This window comes from Notechis scutatus, chromosome 1 (assembly GCF_049901735.1).
Source record: "Notechis scutatus isolate UNSWTSFEM ecotype Mainland chromosome 1, rNotScu1.2, whole genome shotgun sequence".
In the NCBI taxonomy this organism is placed as follows: Eukaryota; Metazoa; Chordata; class Lepidosauria; order Squamata; family Elapidae; genus Notechis; species Notechis scutatus.
The window spans coordinates 26,732,615-26,756,314 of record NC_142009.1 but is presented as its reverse complement, the minus strand read 5'-3'; the positions used below and the strand labels follow the sequence as shown (position 1 = coordinate 26,756,314).

The 23,700-nt window shown below is 38.8% G+C and overlaps 1 protein-coding gene across 10 annotated transcripts in view; it reads left to right on the top strand.

The window, feature by feature from the left end:
• Window positions 1-23,700, top strand: part of DTNB (dystrobrevin beta) — a 120,494-nt gene that overhangs the window by 40,443 nt on the left and 56,351 nt on the right. For all 10 annotated transcript variants that reach the window (XM_087959494.1, XM_087959479.1, XM_087959486.1 and 7 more), the window contains exon 10: window positions 18,324-18,401. In XM_087959494.1, coding sequence (XP_087815620.1) covers window positions 18,324-18,401 — 78 coding nt within the window. The remainder of the gene's footprint in view (window positions 1-18,323; window positions 18,402-23,700) is intronic.

Genomic DNA, 23,700 nt, shown 5'->3' with positions numbered 1-23,700 from the left:
GTATTTGTAGCTTGGAAGAGGTGGTCCCTCAAATAACCTGTTCCCATGCCATGAAGGATCAAAAGTCAGAACCATCACCATGAGTTGGACAAGGAAGCAAAGTGACAGCCAATGCAAGTTGAGGAGCAGAAGCGTATAATGTGTGCTACTTTCAGGTGCTGCCGCATTCTGCACCAGTTGAAGATCCCAAGTACTTTTGAAGGGAAGCTCCATGTAGAGTGTATTACGGCAGTGCAGCCAAAAGCTGATCAGGTCATGAGCCATAAAATTGAGGAAGGGGACTAATTGGCACACAACACAAACCTGTCAAAAGGCTCACCTAGCTAAGATGACCACCTGCACAAGCAGAAGTCTAGGAGGACCCCTAAGATGTGCACTGGGTCTATCTAGGGCAGCGCAACCCCATCCAGTACCATCGCAACATAGAAACAGAACTGACAGTAGAAAAAGACCTAGTGGTCCAGCAAGTCTTCTCTTTGAGCTTTTTTGTTGTTTTCTTATTAATTAATTACTCTTTTGATTGTTTTTTTTTAATTTTAGCTGGATGATGGACATGTGTTTATCCCAAGCATGTCTAAACTCATTTACTGATGATTGACCCACTACCTCCGTTGGAAGTTGGTTCTAAGCTTCCTCTACTCTTTCTGTGAAGTACTACTTTCTAATATTAGTTTGAATTTCCCTCCTCTCAGTTTGAGGTTATGCTCCTGTATTCTTGATTTTTGCTTAATATTGAAAATACTGCCTGCCTGATTCACACCCATAATATATTTAAAAGTTTCGATTATATACCAATGATGGAATTGTCCGCAAATCAGCAGGCTCCAAAAATCCATAGGCATTCAGTCTTGACAGGGTTCAGCTAAAGCTTGTTATTCCCCATCCAGACCCTCATAGTCTCCAACCACCAAGATAAGTCATCCACAGCATTGCTTAACTCTTCAGGAGAATAGATGTATAATTGAGTATCATCAAGCGTACTGATGATACCTCATTCCATGGCAACAGATGAGCTCACCTAGCAACTTCATGTAGATGTTAAACAGGAGAGGAGAGAGTACCAAACCCTGGGACACCTCCCCATAGCAGGTGCTGAGGACGGAATCTTTCTATCCCCCCATCTCCCCTGACTGGAATCAACCCTAGGGAAAGGAAGAAAACAAGCACAGCTCAGTGCCACCCACTCCCTATTCACTGAATTGGTTCAGAAGGATACCACGGTCAGTGATATTGGAGGCTGCTGAGAGGTCAGACAGAGTGAGGATAGGTGAGCCACCCTATCTCACTGTCACTAAAGATCATGTTAAAAAAGCAACCAATGTTTTTGTCCCACACTCAGGCCTGAAACCAGATTAAAAAGTCTCTAAATCAGGGGTGTCAAACTTGCGGGCCACGGGCCAGATGCATCAGGCGCTGGCCAGGCCTACTCCTGATTTAGCGAAGGGGGAAAAAGTTGTGATACATCATGTGACGACATGACAATGCGAGTTTGACACCCCTGCTCTAGATAATCCATCTCATCTAGGATTCTGTGAAGCTGTTGTGCAGTCTTTTTCTCAACCATAAGTCTTTTAAAAATCTAAATAAACAACGAAAGCCAGATAAACCCTCTATCTATATTGGCATTTACAAAGAACTACAAAATATGGCTAAGATGTGACTTGCCTTATAGAACCCAGGTTATTTTTTTTCAACATGATCCCTCTGTTGCCTGGTAATTTTGTTTCTAATAATATTTTATACCATCTTATTAATTTTATCTGGAATAAAAGTTAAGCTAATCACTCTGCAGCTTTCTAAATCACTTCTATATTTTAAAAAATTGTATTTCCTAATCTTGGGTCTGGATGAGAAAATTCTGGTGCAATTTAAGATACTGTGGTAACCTATAAAACCTTATATGGCTCAGGGCCAGTCTGTTTTAAGACCACCAGAATGGGCGTACTCTAGGTCGCTTCTCTTAAACAGTGCCATCTAGTGGAATGCAGGAAACATGTCTTCTGTGTTGTAGCACCTGGCCTATGGATTTCTCTGGGATCTGGACAGTCCCAACCATGCTAGCTTTCCAGAAAAACTGGCTTTTCCTTAGGCTCTCCTGTGTTAAATATTCTACTGTTACACAGTTGGCATAATATTGTTATATATGTTATATGATTTGGATCAGAAAGACAGGATGAGCACTATTCTACTTTCCAGTTGTTTGATAGAGTTAAGGAACTTTTATATCCAGAAATTCAGCTTTTTCCTCTTTCAGTTTTCAAGAACACTGAACAATATCTCCATGGAAATTATTTCTCTTTTATTTATCAGTAATATCTAGAACATCTATTGTCACTGTTTGCCTCAGTTTGTATGTTCCTAAAGAACACAGGCATTTGCCCCAAGTTATCTGTACAGCAAAGGCAGACACTAATAATTTCTCATTGTCTTCTATGAATAGTTTAAATTTGTTGTCTTTTGATCTGTGGTGCATTTTGTTCTAATTAGGAAAACAATCCAGTTCCAAAATGAAAGTTTCCTGCAGTAGTTTCCCTTTCACCGATTAACTACTTTGATGATTCTTGGAATTGATAGAACATTTTCTGACTTGCAATATACTCATTTATAATGTTTTTGCCATTCAACTCCCTATTTTTTTTTTTACTAATCTTTTCGATTTGATAATGAATGAGTTTGCAACCTTCATTAGATAAAATATCTTAAGTGTCTAAAACTATATTGTTTAACACAAGGGAATCACTCATGACTTGGACAGAAGTAGAGATGTTTGGAAGAGAAACTATTTATGTATTATGGTAGAAACTAAGCAGCATTGCTGTTTTCTCAGGCTAAACTTGGTGACACGATAGATGAACTCTCTGCTGAAGTTTCTTACTTAGATTTGCCCTCTGTAAAGGGAAGCATAAAATATACAGTATATCAATATACAGCATGTTTGTGGGCACTTGGATAATTATCCAATTAACAAATTCAACAGGGGCTTGGCACAAGCAAATCATGCCAGATTAACTGTGCGTCTTTCTTTAACAGTAGCTTAATAGATTAGGGGAATACCAGTATATCAGTGGCTTATGAAAATTTCAGTAACATGGTAAAATATGAGCTAAATAATATGTTCATTAAATGGACTCATACTTGATTGAATAAATGTGCCCAAAGCAAGGTCCATTAATAGCTTTACTTCAGCCTGAAGGGAACTATCCAATGCGATGCTATGGGCCTCTTCCCTGAGCCCTATGCTGTTTAACATTTTTATCAGTGACTTCAATGAAGGAATTGAGAAGACAGTTTCAAATTTGCAGATGACATAAAACTAGAAGGGATAGCTAATCCTGCAGATCAAGGATCTTCAAAGTTGGCAAGTTTAAGACTTGTGGACTTCAACTCCCAGAATTCCTCAGCTAACATGACTGGAGGAGGAATTCTGGGAGTTGAAGTCCACAAGTCTTAAAGCTGTCAAGTTTGAAGACTCCTGCTGCAGATGAACGAAAGGGGGATTGGGAAAAAAAAGATCCAGACAATCTTGAACAGTAGGCTGAAATTAATATAGTGGAATTGAATACAAATAAATGTAAAAGTTCTGCATCTGGGTAGCAGAAAAGAAAGTCACAAACCTAGAATGGGAAGGCTTGGCAGCAATACATGTAGACAGTATCTGAGTGTCCTTCTTGGATACAAGTTAATCATGAGCCAGCAATACAATGAAACTTTTAAAACCACTCTTGAAAGTACATTAGAAGAATTGTTCCACCAATGTTGTTCTGACTAATCCCATTTGGAGTTAAGTGTCCAGCTTTGGCCACCCCTGTCCAAAAAGGACAATGAAAAATTGGAGCAAATTCAGAAGAGGTTACCAAGTTGATGATGGATATGGATAAAATCTGTGGGGAAGCATTAAAGGGTATTGACATGTTTAGCCTCCAGAAAAAGATGACTGAGGGGAAATAGCAATCTTCAGATACCTGAAATGCTGTTACCCAGGGGAAAGATTAGAATTATTCTCAGTTGTCCCAAAAGTGCTTTTTCCAGAGGCAACTGGACTTCCTTGTTTTTTCTTTTGAAGACGTTTCACTTCTCATCCAAGAAGCTTCTTCAGCTCTGACGGGATAGTGGGGAATGGAAGGATTTATATTCCTTGCAGACAGCTGGACATTTGCATCCTTTTAGAGGGTCCTTGAAGCACCTGGAGGTTTATCTGTGTCCTCAGGGTCACCTGAGTAGCACTCCTGGTTCCTGTAGTCTGCAATTTTTTTCCTTGGAAATCCATTCCTACTCCCACACCATTCAAAGGGTGTTCATCCCAAACTGTGTAGCTAAAAGTCTGTAGAGCTTCTCAGGTCATGGTTGTCCCAAAGGTGTTTTTCCTGGAGGCAACTGGACTTTTTTTTTTATTTGAAGATGTTTCGCTTCTCATCCAAGAAGCTTCTTCAGCTCTGACAGGATAGTGGGGAATGGAAGGATTCACGTGACCATGGGGATGCTGCAATGGTCATAAGTGTGAAAAATGGTGATAAGTCACTTTTTTTCAGTGCTGTTGTAACTTTGAATGGTCACTAAATGAGCTGTTGTAAATTGAGGACTATCTGTTGATATCTAATGTAGCAAGCAAAGGTCTTCAAATAGGACGGGTGGTTTTATTGTAGAGATGTGCTATTATCTGCACTGCTTGTGATTCTGTGGAAAAATGAGCAGAGAGACAAGTTGCACTGAGGTCACGTAGCAATTATTATAGATCTCTGTAGTTGTAGAGGGCATAGGGGGAATGGCCTTGAAGGTTAGCAGAATCTGTATTAATGTTTAATGTTTATTTATTTAATAAGGCTGCCCAACTCCGTCGTGACTCTGGGCAGCACACAATAATAAAATCATAAATACAAATACAAATAAAACCACCGGCATAAAGAAAAAGTCCTAATCAATCACTCTAAAAATAATAATAGCACCTGCAAGACTTGCAGCTCAATTCTTAACCCAAGGCCTCGGGAAGTGCCACTTTTAAGATTTGTTTTGAACATATCGCACTTTGAGGCCAGACAAATCTTAGCGGGATGTTGTTCCCAAGGGCAAGTGCTGTGACAGAAAAGGCCTGTTTCCTAGTTCCATAAGATGACCTTATTTTAGAGTTCCCCAACCTTTCTCGTTGGCGGCCTGGAGGGGGGGGAGGGGATGGTATTGTGGGAGGGGCAGGCGCATGCATTATTGCTAAAGAGGGGAATCCATAATGATAATAAAAAATAAATAAATTGGATAGATGGCTATAGGTAAACTCACAGTCTCCCATTTAAGCATCGCTTAAATATGCCAGTCTATTCCTACCAGGAAATAAAATGGCACCTTGATACATCACAAGCAAAAAAGGAAGTCCAACAGTTGTGACTGGCTGGAGAAATTAAAAATACTGGAGGAAATTAGAATTGGAAATTAGAGGTTCTGCTGTCTGCCTTGCCAAGCACTGTAGATCATGCATGCAATCAAGAACGCTATATAAGAGCCATGGTGGCGCAGTGGTTAGAATGCAGTATTGCAGGCTGATTTTGCTGACTGCCGACTGCCAGCAGTTCAACAGTTTGAGTCTTACCAGTTCAAGGTTGACTCAGCCTTCCATCCTTCTGGGGATCCTGATTGTTGGGGGCAATATGCTGACTCTATAAACCGCTTAGAGAGGGCTGTAAAGCACTGTGAAGCAGTATATAAGTCTAAGTGCTATTGCGATTGCTATATAATATATGTATGCATGCATTGGTTAACTGGCTGATTCATTCATTCATTTTTTTTGTCATTTCTACTCTATTTATAAGATACCAAGGCAACTAATAAATCCAACCCACTAGCTCCTACAAAACATAAAAACATGCATATTATTTTTAGCATTGAAGCATGCCCAGCACAATATGCAGAAAATAAACACCCAAATTATTCAAAACAATGAGTAAGAGAGATTGGAAATGTGCATTCTCCGTTGTAGCACCTGTCTTCTAGCACAGCAGCCACTCAGACATACATTCTACTCCCACCCTTTAAATGTTGTGGCAGTCTCTCAGGCTCTGCTCCCGGGACTGGGGTTTGGGATTGCCCTGGCAATTGCAATTGCCCACAGCAATTTTTTCCTGCATATTATGTATGTTGTTTTGTCCAGATAACCATGTTTCTTTTAAAAATTAAATATCCTTGTAAATATTGGAGGCCACCCAGTCTTTTTGGAGTTGCTTGAACATCAGAGTCCAATAAATAAATAGATATTCAACAGACAGAGCAGGTCAAGGCAGTAGAGAGTGCTTGACATTCTACTACAGATAGATAGTCTTCAAGTTGTGATGGCAACCTCAAGACAGTCCTCAAGTTGTGATGGGACCAGAATTTCTGTTGCTAAGCAATACAGTCATAAAGTGCAATATCAGGTGACCACATTGCTTAGTGACAAGCAATCTCTGCAGTTCCCATTGCTGTTATTAAGTGATGATCATGATTCATTGAGTGAGCATCTCTCTACAACTTCCTGCCAGCTTACAACAAGCAAAATCAGTGGGGAAGCCGGCAGGAAGTTGCAAGTCCCAGATAGCTTGTAAGTAGGCATGCAGGCAGGTAAATAGTTGCTGCTGAGTGAGAGAGGATACGTATGGGTGCACAAGTGGTGGGGAAATACAGTTGTTTGGGTGTCCGCTGCCAGATAGTGTGTGAGTGGTGTGGGAGGTATGGCATGAGCACAGTGGGGCTTCGGATAGTTGCTGCAAGGTGGGAGAGGATATAGGAGTGTAATGGAATGTGTGAATGTCCCTGGGGAATGAGGAGAAGACATGCTGCCTAGGAAACAATCAGACAAGAGGGAGAGGAGTTCCTGATGGATTAATGGTCCTAGGAAGAAACTGAGGAAGGATCTGCCCTAATTGATCAGTCTACAATAAGGCAGGGGAGGTTCAAGATTGTTGTGAGCCGTCCTGGGTAAACCAGAGAGGAAACACAACTAGATGAGATAATTCTAGATTTATTGAAAGGCTAAATGAACAGAATTTGAAAGTCTGAAGGTACAAATTTGAGTAACGTGCAACCTTCTCTACTGGCTTCTCCGTTGATTATACTTGTTGTAAACCAGTAGGGATAATTGCAAATCATGATCATGTGACTGCAGGACACTGCAGCCATCGTATGAGCCAGTTACAAAATGCCTAGATTGCAGTCATGTGACTTGAATTGCTAGGATGGCTGGACCTTCAAGGGCTGGCCCTAACTTCTTGTTTAGCACCAAACAGTCACTGAACGAGTTATTATTAACCAAAGACTGCCTTCAAAATATCAGCTGTTAGGGGAGCCTATAGAAGAGCCGTGGTGGCGCAGTGGTTAGAATACAGTACTGCAGGCTACTTATGCTGACTGCTGGCTGCCAGCAGTTCGGCAATTCAAATCTCTCAGTATTGCAGGCTAATTCTGCTGCCAGCAGTTCAGCAGTTCGAGTCTTACCGGCTCAAGATTGACTCAGCCTTGCATCCTTCCGAGGTCGGTAAAATGAAGACCCAGATTGTTGGGGACAATATGCTGATTCTGTAAACTGCTTAGAGAGGGTTGTAAAGCACTGTGAAGCGGTATATAAGTCTAGGTCCTAGTGCTAGTGCTATAGGAAACTGCTGACAAAGTCTGCTGCAAGCTTGTACATCCCACCTCAGAAAACTCCAAAGTGATTCTAATGTTCACACTTAATTATAAAATGAATCGATAAAATCATGATTTCTAATATCAAAGGTGGCATCCATACAATGTAGGGTTGCTTTTTTGGGAGGGACATTCATGTAAGAAATCATAGAAGTATTACTTTAAAAAAAGAAAGGGTTAGAATATGAACCCTAAAAGTATTCCTGGATGATTCTTGCTGTTATTCAAAGAGACTGATGAAGAGATAACGGTGTTATTGTATGAGTAATCAAGACATTTCCTCCTTGGATAACCGACTTACCTCTGCATCTGGAGCACACTATTTAAATTCTCTTGACTGCCACAAAGGAGGTTTTCACTATTTTGCTTTTCATTCCCTGAATGATTTGATGAGGTCAGAACTTCCTCCCCACCTCCCCATTTTACTGTGAGAAAGTTGAAAATACTTAGAGGCAATGGCCCATATTAAAAGTTACTTAAGCATGCAAATTGATATTACATGACATTGTTATTTTCATAACTTGTGGGAGACTGAGTTCAAGTCCTACCTTAGCTATGAAAGCCAGCTGGGTCATTTTGGGGCAGTCACTCTCTTTCAGCCCAACCTACCTCACAGAGTTGTTGTGGGGACAATAGGAGGAGGAAGGTTCACTGCCTTGAGTTATTTGTAAAAAAAACCAATAAGGTAGATTACAAATAAATATCTCAAAATATTTGTGTTTGGCCTCTAATTTTGATTTAACCTTCATTCTTCTCAGGATCCTAGGCAAAACTTTGCTTGCTTTCATGCAGTGAATCAGTAATTTGCACATTCCCTTGAATCTACCTTATTAGGCACAGATAATTTTTTTTCTTCAGTTTTGTGGTCTACAACCAGAGGTCTCCAACCTTGGCAACTTTAAGACTAGTGGACTTCAACTCCCAGAATTCTCCAGCCAGCATAGCTGGCTGGAGAATTCTGGGAGTTGAAGTCCACAAGTCTTAAAGTTGCCAAGGTTGGAGACCTCTGGTCTACACAGTCTTGTTCCAAATTGATTGACACAGAACTGATGACACTTTCTGTTGGGAAATTCCCAGCCAGGCAAGGAGGAGAATTTAAGCAGGGAGTTAGCTTTGAGGCGTTCTGCAGCTGCAAGAGACCTAGGACTGACCCCCTAGGTTCCATGGTATCTGATCTGTTTGTTCACAGGGAAGGCAAGGAGTCTGGAGAGATTCTTGTGCTATAGGTAGGACACAAGAAAGTTGTCAGCTTGACCTTTCACGTGTGGTTGCTTTCACCTGACACTTTCATTTCTTTGTTTCATGCTGCTTTGAAGTTTAGTAATTGGTTTATGTTTCTTGAAGTGGGAGATAGCAATAAAAATAATTATCTTCACAAAAGTCTATTTGCCTATCTCTTGCGCTATGCTGTTTTCCAGGCTATTTTTTCCCCTATGATTTCAGAGGATGATTCTGAATTTCCCTTGCTCCATCCCATCATTGTCTTGTACGTATCTGATTTGTGTGATATGATTTAAGTGTTTGGCTTAGAAAAAGAACATACTGTGAAAAACTAGATTTCTCCCTCATTAACTTTGAAAGATTTTTTTTTTTTGATGGATGATACTGATAACACCCAGACATAATGCTAACCCACTCTTTGATTTTAGAATTCAAGCCTTGGGCTACTAATTGACTTATTTCTTCTTTCATTTCTCAAACACAACTGCATTTCTTTACCTGGTTTTGGAATTAATTAAAAAAGGATCATAGCAATGGAAGGAATTTGAATTTAAAGCATCCTCAACAAATATTTAAGCTTTGCTTCAAAAAAGTCCAATGAAGTGGACCTAATCTTTTCCCTATTTATATTTTTCTATTTTGTGCAAATCTAGCAAATTGTGTTTGAACACCTATAGTTTAAATAAAAAGACTTCCTAGTCTTTGTCTATGGACACATGTGCTTTCTGTAAAGATTAGAAAGGAATTTTGTAGTAACTGAATGCGATAAAGGAGAAGGAAGATTCAAGGTTAAAAACTGTAGTCGTAATGCCAAACTAATTTTCAGTGTTCTTCCTAAATTGGTCTGTTGTGTATCACTACCTTTAACAAACTGATCATGTAATTTGTTAAATGAAACAAGCAGCCACATCTGAGGGTAATGTTTTCATGATGTGATATCTTCATTTTATTGATGAACACTCCCTAATTTAATAATCTTAGATCATGCTAATCCTCAATTGTTACAAGATTCCTTCTTTCTGTCGACATTGGGTAAAACCTTAAAATGTATATGATAGTATAATTTCTGTTAAATGGCAAATTTATGATGGATAGCGACATTTTGAAATCATCCCTTGTTCCCCAAGGATGAGGTGGAATAATAGGTTTGTAGATGAAAGATATAACCGATCTGAATCTCAGTGAATCTTTGATGGCAATGTGTTATTTTGATAAAACTATATGAAAGAAAGCCAGAAAAGATCTTTAAATCCTTTAAAATATTTAGATATTTATTTGTAGCTTAATAAAGTACTGATGCCCCATTCCCACCCTGTCGATAGCATATTTTCATCGCAGGAGCTTAATGGGTCTTGTAAATGCCAGTTAATGTGAGCACTTTCCAGAACATGCTGAAATATCAGATGGCTGTAAAACAATATCATTGAGCTGGAGAAGAAGGCCTCATTTTCATCTGGTAACTGCCAGCCAGGTTGGTGGAGTTATCATTGTTCTGTGGCTATGTAACAACTCCAGTTTAAATTTCTTGAATAAATAAATTCACCCTATGGTACCAAATCCATTCCAGCACTGCCTACTTTGTCTGGCAGCAGCTCTCCAAAGCTGTTTTTGAACTGATATTTATTTATTTTTTGCTCCCAGGAATTAAACAACTGACAATCTAAGATTTGCACCGAACATCTAAACTTAGGTTAATAAAACACAGATGTTGTGCATTAATGTTAATAAAACACAATTACTATGCACAAGCAATAGTATACTATAGTATGATGTAATGGCCCAATTAACGCAATATGATAAATCAATATTTGAGTTGCCGTGCCAAATAACAAAACTAGCCATCTCCTTTTCAGACTGGTCAGGTTTGTGGTATGAATCCAGCCTGCATGAAAAACAGGTGATCTCTCATTGAGTTGGGGTTTTTCCTGTAATCTTGCATGAGAGGCAAAAGGTGGCCTCTGGGCCATATGCTGCTTTCAATCATTTGGATATGACTCTCATAGTCCTTTGGAAAAATTATATTAATTTTTTTCAATATGACAGTAATTATTTTAAGCCTTTGATCGTGGCTTAAATTAAATCAAATGCAGTTTTTGTCCTACCATCACCTCATTTTTATTTTTGGAAAGGCAACCCCTGCAGGGCACAGTGCTATCCTTTGGCCCCAATGATTTTTAGAGACAGAGTAGGTGTATGGCGGTTGCATAGGCAGAATAATTAATGGTTTGCAGATGCATAAGATTACAACTGAAGTGAAAATACAAATATTTGGCTAGAAGTGAGACTTTAGGATTAGGCTCCTTCTTCATAGAAGCAAGAACTGGGCTGCACACATAAATAAGTGACAACCAGTTTTCTTTTCTGCCAAAATGTTGTTCACATTCTCACTTCTGGTTCTTAATGGTATGCTGGCTTTGGCACCTTCTCTGGGACTAGCCTGGTAATAATTTGTGAAGGCCAAATTTGAATTTGTTCTGGTAAATGTAAGGTGACTTTCTTCCTTTTTATTTCTGTCCTTACTTTTCATCCTCAATCTTCTCTATTTTGCTTTCAAAAAGAAATTCAATTTTAAATTAATGTAGATGAACTTCTGGCCAAGATTGTTGTGGTCTGATGTCAGAACTCTTTATTGTTTTATTGCCTGGGAGGGACTTAAATTCTGTGGTAATCTGTGGTTACAAGGCTCAGTGAAAACCTGTAATTATTCAAAAGGATAATAACTATGGGTTATACTATTCCACAGTTGCTTTCCTAAGAATCAATGGAAATAAAGACTAACAAGGAACAGTCCTTGTTGCTTTTTTAAATTGGGTTTATCTACAAAGCTGTTAAGGTTATTTAAAGGGAAACTGCAGAAATGAATTATTTCATGAAAAATTAAAGTAGAAGCTGCCTCTCTCTGTGTGTGTGTATGTGTGTGTGAGTGTGTTGTTGTTGTTGAGGGCTTCTCTTCCTCTCCACTCACCTTGACTATGCAGAGGGACGCTAGCTAGAGAATGAAGAGGGAAATTACTTTGCCACTGAACTATTGTGATGGTACCTGCTCTCTCTCCCCTGAAAGCCAGCCTTTTGCATGTATAAGTTCCTCCATCACGTGCCAGTTCTGTTTCCTTGGAGACAACAGTGGAGGAGTGTCTTTGGATGCCTCTTCGGCAAAGGGAAAGCAGAGGCTTTTGCATTGAGCACAGAAGGTTTGCTGTATTTACTTGCTTCTGTCTTTTGTTGTGCCGCTTTAAGGCAGGAAGGTTTTTGCATGCACTTCCTCAAGAGCCAAGCAAATAATCTTTGAATGCTATTGATAAATTCTTACCTTTTCCAGTAATTCTTAGTAGCTCATGGTTATAGAGATGGATGTGAAGGATGAAGCTGTAGTAAAAGTTGCCGGGGCTTCCTTCCCCTCTAGCTATACATAGATTACAACAATGGCTGGAGATATGGGGATTCACTCAAGGGTAGTTCATGGAACAGCTGCACAAAGCAGTAACTTCCTGCATATCTAAGTTACTCTAATTTTGGAGCCAGGTTTGAAGTGCTTTAGGAATGAAATCTTTGTGAAGTAGCAGTTCATAGTCTCTTAAGCAGACTTAGAGCAGGTGGGAAAGCAATCAGCAAAATGCAAGGTCAATTGTTTATGTTTCCTGTCAGCAAAAGGGAAAACTAATTCTTGGAAGAGAGAAATGAATCAAGATTGATATTAATGTTTGACATGGGTTAAGGAAAAATAACTCAAAATATTAAATACAAATGGCAGTCTCTGGTTTCCCCCCTGTATCTATTGGACATCAATAGTTTTCTTTCCACTCTCTCCTACCCACACCTTTTTTTTTTAAACTTTTGGGGCATTTTGTAAAGTTGATGAAAATTTTAGCTCACACTTAGTCCTTGTCTTTGGGGCAAACTAACTTAATTGGGTTACCTTGTCTGTTAGCTGTAACTATAATCTTATCTGATTATTTTTATTACTAATATATAAACAGTAATCTAAAAATGCATTCAGGTGATTTATATTTATATCTATCTTACTTGAATACACAAACACATATATATATATATATATATATATATATATATATATATAGATAGATAGATAGATATGATAGATAGATAGATAGATAGATATATAGATAGATATATATAATATATATATATATATATAGATATAGATATAGATATAGATATAGATATAGATAGATATATAGATAGATAGATATATAGATATTCATTATCTTGTTGAAATCTTGGAAATCTGGATGCTCTTTTCTTCAGTGGAATTGAGTTTGATGTATTTGATTGGGTTACTGACATGTGGTTGTTAAAACCTTTTAGCTATGCCATCCAATGATAGATAGGAGTAGGACTGTCATCGAGCTAATCTAAGTGCAGAAAGCTGTTATCTGTCTGTTTCAGTGAATAAAAAAACTGCTCTGTTCATAGACCACTCTGATAAGCTCATATTAGAGTAATGTCAGATTTTCTTGTTTAATGGGTAACTTTCTCAGCCATACATCTTTCCTTTTTTATATTGCTTAGTTCCCTTTTCTGGACAATTCACCAACTGTGATAACAAAAGTTTTGATGTGAAGGATTCCAGAAGATAGACACTAAGCTATTGTCACATGCTGTAAGTACGTTAAAAGGTTAGGATTATAATCATGCTGTGAAACCCACCTTCTTGACTTTTTTTGTAACATCTTTCCCAACTATCTCCAAATAAGGCTTTGCGTAACAATTGTTATGAAATGGACATCTCTGTTCACTTTTAGATGTCCCTCCATATGCCTAATTCTCAGTAATACCTCAGGATTCTATTGTACTTCCCTTATATTCTATATGTCTAAAATACAGTTTTTGCTTTGACAATCCCTGCGCTTTCTGCAGCTGGTAAAAAATACTGCATGGCCCAGAATAATTCGTATCTTGACCAATGTCAAAAGCAAATGTAATAACCTATAATGAGACCAAGTTTGAGTTTGGTGGAGTGATTAAAGGAACTGGGGTAGAAACCAGAACACTGTGAGTTTTGTGCCTGCCTTAGGCACAAAGCCAGCTGGGTGACCTTGGGCCAGTCATTTTCTCTCTCTCAGCCTTAGGAAGAAAGTGATTTCAAACTATTCTTAACAATCTTGCCAAGAAAACTGCATGGACTTGTCATGACTAATTGATAGTACATAACTAATTGACAGTAGGGTTTAACTTGACTTGAAGGCACAAAAATATTAAGACCACAGCACTTACAAACACAAAGCCTTGTTATCCTCTCTTCACTTTCTAGAGGCATAAAGGGAAGCCAGGGCCTGCTCTGGCTTGGTTTAAGATAAGATAGCTCATTTGTAAGTCTCAGTTTCATGAAGAATCATATAAATGGTGTAAAATGCAAAGTGCTTGCTTTCAGTTTTAGGGGTCATTTTAATTAAATTCTGAGATAAGTGAAAGTGCTCTATCCAAAAGCTGAGTTAACAAAAATTGAAATTTGGAAGTAGGAGTGGATTTCTTTTTCAGCAACTTTGGCTCTAAAAAGCAGAGGTGTCAAACTCAATTTCATTGAGGGTTGCATCAGGGTTGTGCTTGACCTTGTGGAGCCAACGTAGGCGTGGTCAGCTCGACATCACTCGTGTCAGGGGTGCCTGTGATGGTCCGAGTGCTCTGCCAGTGAAATCGGGCTTCCAAGCTTCGTTTTCAGCTGTGACAGCCTCCTGTAACCTTCTGCCAGTGAAAACGGAGCTCAGGAGAGCTGTGGGCGGCCTTCATGAGCTCCATTTTCGGCTCAGATGGCTTCCTACAACCTTTTGCCAGTGAAAATGGAGCTTGGGAGGGCCACATACGGCCCTCTGAAACTCTGTTTTTGTTTTCAGAGGCGCCATGGGCTGGTCCTTCACTGTTTCCGGGGTGGCCCCATGGCCCAAATCTAAGCACCCCGTGGCCTGGATTCAGCCCCTGGGTCTTGACAGCCCTGCTATATAGCTTTCCTTAAGTTGAATTCAACTCCTAGTGATCTCGTGTTATGTTTTAAGGTTGTGATTTTTACACAGAGAATGATTGTGTAAAAACAATGTCCCTATATTTCAACCTAAATCTTTTGATGCCAGATATAGTACAAAGTGACTTTTCTTCTGCTGGTTCTGGAAAGCTCTTAGGACTCTCTGCAGACTTTTCTTCTGCTGGTTCTGGAAAGCTCTTAGGACTCTCTGCATTTCAGCTCACACACAATCAGCAAACTTTCAGCGTTTGGGTCATCTTTTCACTTTCATTCCAACATTATTGATGAAAATAGCTTGAGCTAAAGGAGAAATTCAATTTCTCTTGCTGTAAAACAGCTAAAAGGCAACATAATCTTAAACATCTCTTTCTGTGTGTATTAACTCTTTGTTACTATATTAACACTTTTCTTTTCAAGCTTCTTTAATAAGAAATTGAATATCTTTGACTCTTCCATTATCTTTTAAACAAAACTATTTCAAAACTTTTCCTGCAAGTCTACACATGTAAATGTATTTTTAGAATGGAATCTTCCTGAGGTGGCAAACCTAATATAAAAAAAATAGTACATAAAGCAGTAGAACAACCAGCAAGGTCAACAATCATGAATAACAGCATCCAAAATGTAATTCAAGAAGAAGCCTACAAAATCATCACTCATTTTTTTTCTGAAGCCTACAAAAATGGGCCTGATTAACTGCTAGCAGAATTTCATAGATGCAGAACTTTCCAACTCAGTGACCTAAAATGATCTTGGTGACAGGCAATTTGAATGGGGCCTCTGCTGAACATCTCAGAATGCATGAGGCTGGATGAAGATGATGGCATTTGGGGGTTCTGCTTTACACCCATATTGAGCCACTTTAGTGTAGAGGTCCACCTGTTAAAATCCAGGAGACTCTGAGTTCTTGCTGTAGACACAATACTACCTTGGTTGACCTTGAGCCAGCCAGTCTCAACTCTAGGAAGTAGGCTCTGTGTGTGTGTATTCCTACAGAGATAGTATTCTATAGATAAAAATGTATGAGTTTGTGTATGCAAGAGCAACCACAAGTTTATGAATCATTCGCTTTATGATAACGTACATGTTTCCAGACTGCTTTGTTTGTCCTTTTGGGCAATTTTAGAGCAATATCAAGTTTTGTACTACCAGTAGGTTGGCATTATTTATGAGTTAGAATTAAAATCTTGTAGGATGGCAATTCTGCTTTATCTGCTTGGGGTTTCTGAATGGGGTTTTTATTGCTATTAAGTGGAGACTCACCACAGGTGGGTTAACAGGAGACTTCCAGAAGATTGCTTGTGTTGCTGACCTTTTGTCTTCGAATGATAAATTCATTTACCCCTCTCAATAGTGCTGAATAGTGCTATAACTAGATGCTGATTGTGCAAATACCATTGTTTTTAGTTTTTTTGTTAGAAAGCAGTGATTGGCCACACTTTTACAACAGAATGCATAAAAAGAATCAATTAATTAATCAACTGAATTAACTAAGAAAGCAAAAGCTTAGTGAGGCAGTAAGAAGCTAATTGTCTAGTATGCATTGGCAATGAAATCCCTTTCTTTTTGCCAGATGTTCATTTTTAAATGTACTTCCCTGCTTATCAAGAGTTAGCAGGGATCAAAAGTCTGAAAGCCATGGAGATGTGCGGATCAGGAATGGCTTGGTGATAATTCACTGTACAATATTATAAATCAGATGCCTAAGATAACAAGAGCAATACAAATTAGCATTTGAAGGAAACAAAGAAAGCAGTATTGGTTATTCTCACTATTATTCTTTCATGCCTACAGGAAACCAAACTTTCTACATGAAAAGCCCTTAATTCTGTAGTAGAATAACACATAAAGCAGCTAGAAGACACATGATCTAAGGGATAGATTATATTTTAGGCACAAAAAAATTAATAGAAGCATGCAGGCTATACTGCAAGGGAAGGCAAAGACTACCAAGTTGAATAGATCCTGCCATTCATTGAAACAGAAGAATTATTTGAAACAAGAATTAAAAGTATAACCTGCATGCTTCAATGTATGGCAGGATCTATTCAACCTGGTAGCCTTTGCCTTCCCTTATTTTAGGCTGAACTATCTATCAGGAATATTTTAATTTCTGTGCTGAGCAGAAGGTTGAACTCAGTTGCCTTAATGGCCTTTCCAAGTCTATCTAATCATCAGGAAATATTTATGTGGAAGTCCTGAGAACTCAGGACAGCTGATGGTTTTGCAACAAACATCTGTTTTAAAAAAAAATTAAAAAAAATTTTTTTTTTAATTCTAGCAGAGAACAAAGTACATTTCCACAAGGCAGAAAATATTTCCTCAATAATTTCTAATGCTCACATTTACAATGAAATTGTTCTTGTTTCTTAATCGATATCCATTATAGTGAAGGTAGATGGCATACAGTTTATAAGTGGCTGTTGAACTGATTGTAGCTTGATAGATGTTTTTAGATTGGTGAAGAGGCAGTAATATTGTATTTTACATCTTAGGCTTCTGGAAGCCATGCGTGTCTTAGAGGCAATTGAGGCTTCTAAATCTGACCTCTAATTTTGGGTGCCCTTTGCCTTACTGCGAACAATTTGACACGAGCCTTTAATAGATAGAATAGATTTGAGAAATAATTACTTTTTAAAAGAGCAGCCTAATGCTTGAACTTCACTTCTTCATGCATTCCTTGCATTCTTGATTGAAATGTGGAGGGAAGAGAGATTAATCGTTGACCTACTGCAAAGAAAACACATTCTTTGGTTCTATAATTGGAAGACTCCTCCAAACCCCACATAACTGACTTCAGACACGTTCCAAGTACTTTATTGAGAAGGAGAGTGGTGTATCTGTCAATTAGTCTTGTGAATAATATTGGAAAGACTGAAGGGCTCATTTTTTTCTGCAGAACTTGGTATGTCAAAAAATATAGAAGCGAGCATTGGAAAATCGTTGTTGTTGGGTTGTTGTTGTTATTTTTTTGGTCATGAACATTTTTGCAATTGCATAACTATTCTGAGCCCATACCAGGGTGAATTCCTTCCATACTTTCATGGCCTTGATTTCTGAGAGCAGAAGTTCCTTATGATAACCTGTTAGGGCCTGGAAAATTCCATAAGGAAACAGAGCCTTTTCTGGTAGGTTCTCTAGTTTGCCTGCATCTAAGGTGCAAAGATGAGATGTTTTGTATATTTTAAATTATTTACATTTCACCTTCTGCCAAGAGTTCTATGTCACTTACAGGGAGTTCTATAATGCCTGTGACATTAACTCCTTTCTTTGTCTGGAAATGGTCCTGATGAAACTGATGAAAAAGCATGGCAACAACCAGGCAGGGTTCCTATATCAGGAGTTCTTGCTTTTGCAGCAGAATAGGTAAAGAAGCCGTGTAGGAGATAAGGGAAATAGCATTTCAGTAACCACTAGTAAGCATTTTCCCCTTGTTCTGTCTTCCTGGAGCCTAACATCCAACAAACATTTTCTATTTCAGCCCTTCTCGGCCTCTCGTTAACATGAATGATGCTATGGTTACTCATGTGTCCTCGGGAGCCCCCACGCCAACAAAAAGGTAGGAGTACTTGGGGATGGGTGGGTGCTGTAGGTCTTCTTAGGAGCCTCGGTGGCGCAGTGGTTAGAGTGCAGTACTGCAAGCTACTTCTGCTGCAGCCAGCTGCCTACAATTTGGCAATTCGAATCCCACCAGGCTCAAGGTTGACTTAGCCTTCCATCCTTCTGAGGTGGGTAAAATGAGGAGCCAAATTGTTGGGGGCAGTGTGCTGACTCTGTAAACCTCTTAGAGAGGGCTGTAAAGTACTATAAAGCGGTATATAAGTCTAAGTGCTATTGCTATTCTCTTTGAGATATCTGCATTTTGAGGAATTGCTGCACTGAACTCAGGTATTTGTTTCTAGAAAACAAAAATGTATTTGAGGTTTTTGGTATATTCTAAAGCCAGTTTTGAAACACCAAGACTCTTCCTTTGGATTTACTACTGCATGTGGAAATGCTGACTGTGAAATAAATCTTTGTTTTGACACTTTGATGGGTTCCCCCCTCCCCCAAATGTATATAAGTAAGATTTTTTTTTAACATGAATCAATTAGGATTTGATGGAAGAAAAAGTGGAGCTTCCTGCAAGCAGAAAGTTCTCTTTACTGCTCCCTGACTCTATTTGCAAGGCTTTTATTAATATTATCGCATTGCCTTTAGAGTTCTCAAACTGAACCTAAAACATGTTCAGTTTACAAAAAGAACCGAAGGCACAACAAACCTTGAGTCTGTTCAGCAAGAGTGTGTGTGTGTGTGTGTGTGTGTGTGTGTGTGTGTGTGTGGGGGGGGGCTTTTTCTCGTCTGTGCTGAAAAGATGTTACCTACTTGCCAGCTATGCATGCTTTCATCATTGGAAAACCAAATTTTTATCTGTTAGATTTAAGAAAACCATTGAAAGTGAATGTTCGCCTGCTGCTGACTGAAAGGGCTTCCAACTGAAGAGGAGAAAAACATTTTTGACAATTTCTGTCTCTGACACAATCTATTGTGTAACGCATCTATTGTGTATTAGAGACCTTTCCTTCTTGTGTGGGAGGAAAGTTCAGTTGTACCTTCTTTTTAAATTCCATTTATTATTTACTGTTAAAATTTATTGGCTGCCACAGGGCAACTGTGAGCAACTTTTTATTTATATTTAATAATTAAATATTATTATCTAATATTATTTAATTATTTAATATTATTTAATTATTTAATAATTATTTAATAATTGCACTAAGACAAATTCCATGCGTGTCCAATCACACTTGGCCAATAAAGAATTCTATTCTATTCTACTATGAAGAGTTTCTTGTTTTCCTGTTTGTGTAAATAATATATTTCTTTTTTATTTTCTCTTATATAAATTTAATTTTTAAAGTTTAACCTGTATAGGGTAAATATCACTTGTTTCTTAACTTGCCTGGGTAGAGTGGCTACTGTAATTAGACATAAAGGATTATAGCAATTCCTATATATTAGAGTTAGGTGGCATGAACTGCATTAATTTCTGCCACTTCCTAGGAGTTGAAGGGACAAACAGTGCCATTTTTAATTCTGTCCTGCTTAAAGAGTGCCTGCTAAGAAGCTCCACCAACCAGGATAAGAAGGCCTCATAGTGGGAGTTTCCTGAAGCAACCCCCCACCTCTGAAAATGCTCCTTGAAGCACAGATGGCCCCTATTCTCATGACTTTCTAGATGCACATGAAAACACATTAATCTCCCAAGGATTCTCCCTTCAGAAGGTCTTGAGAGATTAGTAATATTAGCACCATCACTATTTACAACTTTATAATTTCTGAGCTTAGTATTCTTAGCTTAGTATTCTTAGTTCATTCTTAGTTTATTCTGATGTACACAATGCCCTGTTCCTAATAGAGTCCAGCTGGTTTCAGGTAGTTAGATTTTATTGATTGATTGATTGATTGATTTGATTTGATTTTTAGGATAAAATAATTGGGCAGAAATTCAGGAGGAAAGTAAAGGGGCTGAGAGAAAGGCTGTACAGCTTCATCTCAAGGAAGTCAGAACAGGATTTTGGTGAATTTTCAGGTCACTTCAGTCATTTGATTCTGTGGCCTACAGGCAAGAACACACAAACAATACAGTGATAAAAATTATCAAAATATCCAGCAAACATAATTCTCTAATCATAAAGCAATAGTGCCATATATAATCAAAATCAAAAAGTCATCATACTCTAGTGTCTTTGACCGCCCTCAGTTTAGTCTCCAAAAGGCATGATTTTTAAAGCTTCCGGAATGTGAGAGAGTGAGAACGTGGTTCTTCTATCTGCTGGAAGAGCATTCAGTAGGAGGAGCCCTTCCATAAAGAATACTCATCTCTAAGTCCCCTCTCCACACATCACCCAAAGAGTGAAACTACCAGCAACTCCACAGGCATGCCATGGGCAAGCAGATCTTGTTTGGCATAAGCTATTTCAAAGGTAACCAGGACCCAGTCAGAGATCACTGCCTTTTTTTTTTTTAAATTGCAGCCAGAAATCATATGCACAATGTTCCCAGGTGGACTTCTGAAGACTGCATCTGGGTTTGTTTGGCACACACAGTACTGAACATTTCAGAATTGTATCCTAGCATTAATTATGATACTCAGCGCTTGGCTGCTCTTATACGTAGAGAGTCCATTGTGGAAAAAACTGCATTTACTGAAGATACATCATTTGATCTAAGCACCAAAACACATACAGAAGACTGGAGCAATTAAATCAACCGGGACTGATCTTGAAAAGATTAAGCAGGGTTGGACCAGATTTATTTATTTATTTATTATGCTACTCATCGCTCCTACAAGGTGACTCTGGGCAGCTTACAAGTTATAAAACAGTAAAATATAATTAAAATATTAAAACATTAAAATTACACAGATTAAAATATTACTAAAAGCTGTACTAAAACCGAAACTAAGAGAGCTGCTAAGAGACCAACCAGATTGGTGTTTGAACAAAAGAATATCAAGAAATCCTAGGTTTTCTACTAGACTAGGAAGTTGAAAAAAATCAGGAATAAATGCAATGACAAAGTATTTCTGAACTGTTGCCAAGAAGACTATTTACACTTTTTGCCCTGTCATCTCCTCAAATCACCTCTGAATTTCATGCCAAAACTCTTGGGCATACAACTTTTTCTACATAATATAAACCGGATTTTGATCACTGCAGCAAGATTAACTTTTGCTCAAAAGTGGAAAGATAAAGAAATCCCCGATGAAGATGAAGTATTAAAAAAGATTTGAACTTGCGCTGAGATGGATAAATTAACTTTGGAAATAAAAGACAAAGACGAAACAGAATACTACAAAGTTTGGGATGAATTCTATCAATGGTGGGAAAAAAGGAAGGATCTAGAATCAAACGATAGGAGGATTGGCAGAACGGATAAATAGAAATAGAAAATGTTGTATAAATATATATAAAACATGTACCTTATGCCATAATATGTATGACAAACAGGATTGTCAGGGCGATCACACCATGTCCAACGTTTTTAACAATTTATTCAATGAAAATTTTGTTTTAAAAAAAGACTATTTGCCAGGGTCAAATCTGACTTGAAAAAACTATTACTTTACCAAAAAGTAGCTATGGTGTTAGCATATCTAGCACTACTGGAGAGTTGGGCTTGCTTACCTTAGGCTGAAAGCTTGTGATGAGTTTTGTTTCAGACGTTTAGCTAGGAAGAATTTGATAAGTGTTTTCATGAGGAATCATGTGGTTAGTATGGATTCAGAATGTAAATTTCCATGCTAAAGAAATAAATCAGTGCCTTTTTTTTACATACAATTCTAAACCGGAGGGTTTTTTCATTATTTTTTTTAAGTAAGCCATAGTGAACTATCTTGTACTTAGTGCTATACCATAATGTAATGTGGCCATACTAAGCAAAATACAAACCAATTATATTACTGTGTAGTACATATACAAAGCCAATGGCAGGAAAGTGTTAAGGCTTGAGAGCCTGTTGAGTTAATTTGTTAGAGACTTGTAACTAAAAATAAAAATTTGAGGTTTAAAAAATCCTGCATAAATAGAAAAGTCAGCTGCAAATATTCCTGCATACAAGTATGTATTTTTCTCTTACTTTTCCCTCTAATAGCTTTCAAATCTCTCTACTGTGTTAAAGTTGAAATACAGTTGATAACCTGAAGCTTTAGCAGTCAGGGGTGGGATTCAACCGGCGTTACTACCGGTTCGGTGATTACATTTTGCGTGCGCATGCACGCTTTGCACGCGTGCACACCTGACATGCACTGCGCATGTGTGTAAACTAACCTTAGGCTGTGCTGCCCGGACAGTTGAAAAGTGCTGCGCGCAGGTACACAGCATTCGAAAAACCTCTTTTTCCCTGCTTTTTCAACCTCAGCTGTGCCGCGCAAAGCAGCTGAGGTTGAAAAAGCAGGAAATAAAGGACAGGTAAGAACCCAGGTGGGAGGGTGGGCCAAACAGCAGCAGACACAGAACTTGTTCAGTGTCTGCTGCTCTTCAGAGCTACCGGTTCTATAGAGCAGTGGTCCCCAACCACCGGGCCCTGGACCGGGACCGGTCCGTGGAGCATTTTTTACCTGGCCGCAAAGAAGTGGGCGCCACCATCTTGCTTCGACGGCGCTTGAGAAAGTGCTTCCGGGTGAGCTTGTCGGCCATCGGTTGGAAAGCGGCGTTTGGGTGCTGAATCCTCACGCCTTAGTTTCGTCGAGAGGGGGGACGGCTTCAAACGAAGAGCCGTCCCGATGGTGGTGGAGTCTCGCATTAGGAGGAGATTAAGAAAGAGCCCGAAAAGCCCATCGACAAAGGTACAAAGGAGGAGTTGAAGGTGGCGGGGAGAAGCGGGGGACGGCTGGCTGGCCGGTCGCTCAGCTCGCCTTGGTCGTGCGTGCTGATGCCGGTACCGGTCCGTGGATCATTTTGTGATGCCGGTACCGGGCCGTGGGACAAAAAAGGTTGGGGGCCACTGCTATAGAGCCAAGCAGAACTGGTAGCATCCCACCCCTATTAGCAGTGCTTCCGATAGCTGAATTAATCAAAGCCCCCCATGATTTCTAATATGAATCTTCTTGAATTTGTCATATTTTCTCTCTTAGCCTAATATGCCTGTACTTAGTTGTGAATCAAGAATGCAGCTAAATCCTATGTGATATGAAGATATTGTGAGTTTAGCTGACTTATGAAAATGTTTGTCATTTAGAATGACAAATGTTTCTTAATGATTGAGAATCTCTTTCCAGCCCTTTTACTAGTAAGAAGAAAAGAAAAGCAATCTTTCTTTTTTTTAATTCAGTGGCAAAAAAAAAATTCTACTGATAATTCTAAATGGAATAGGAG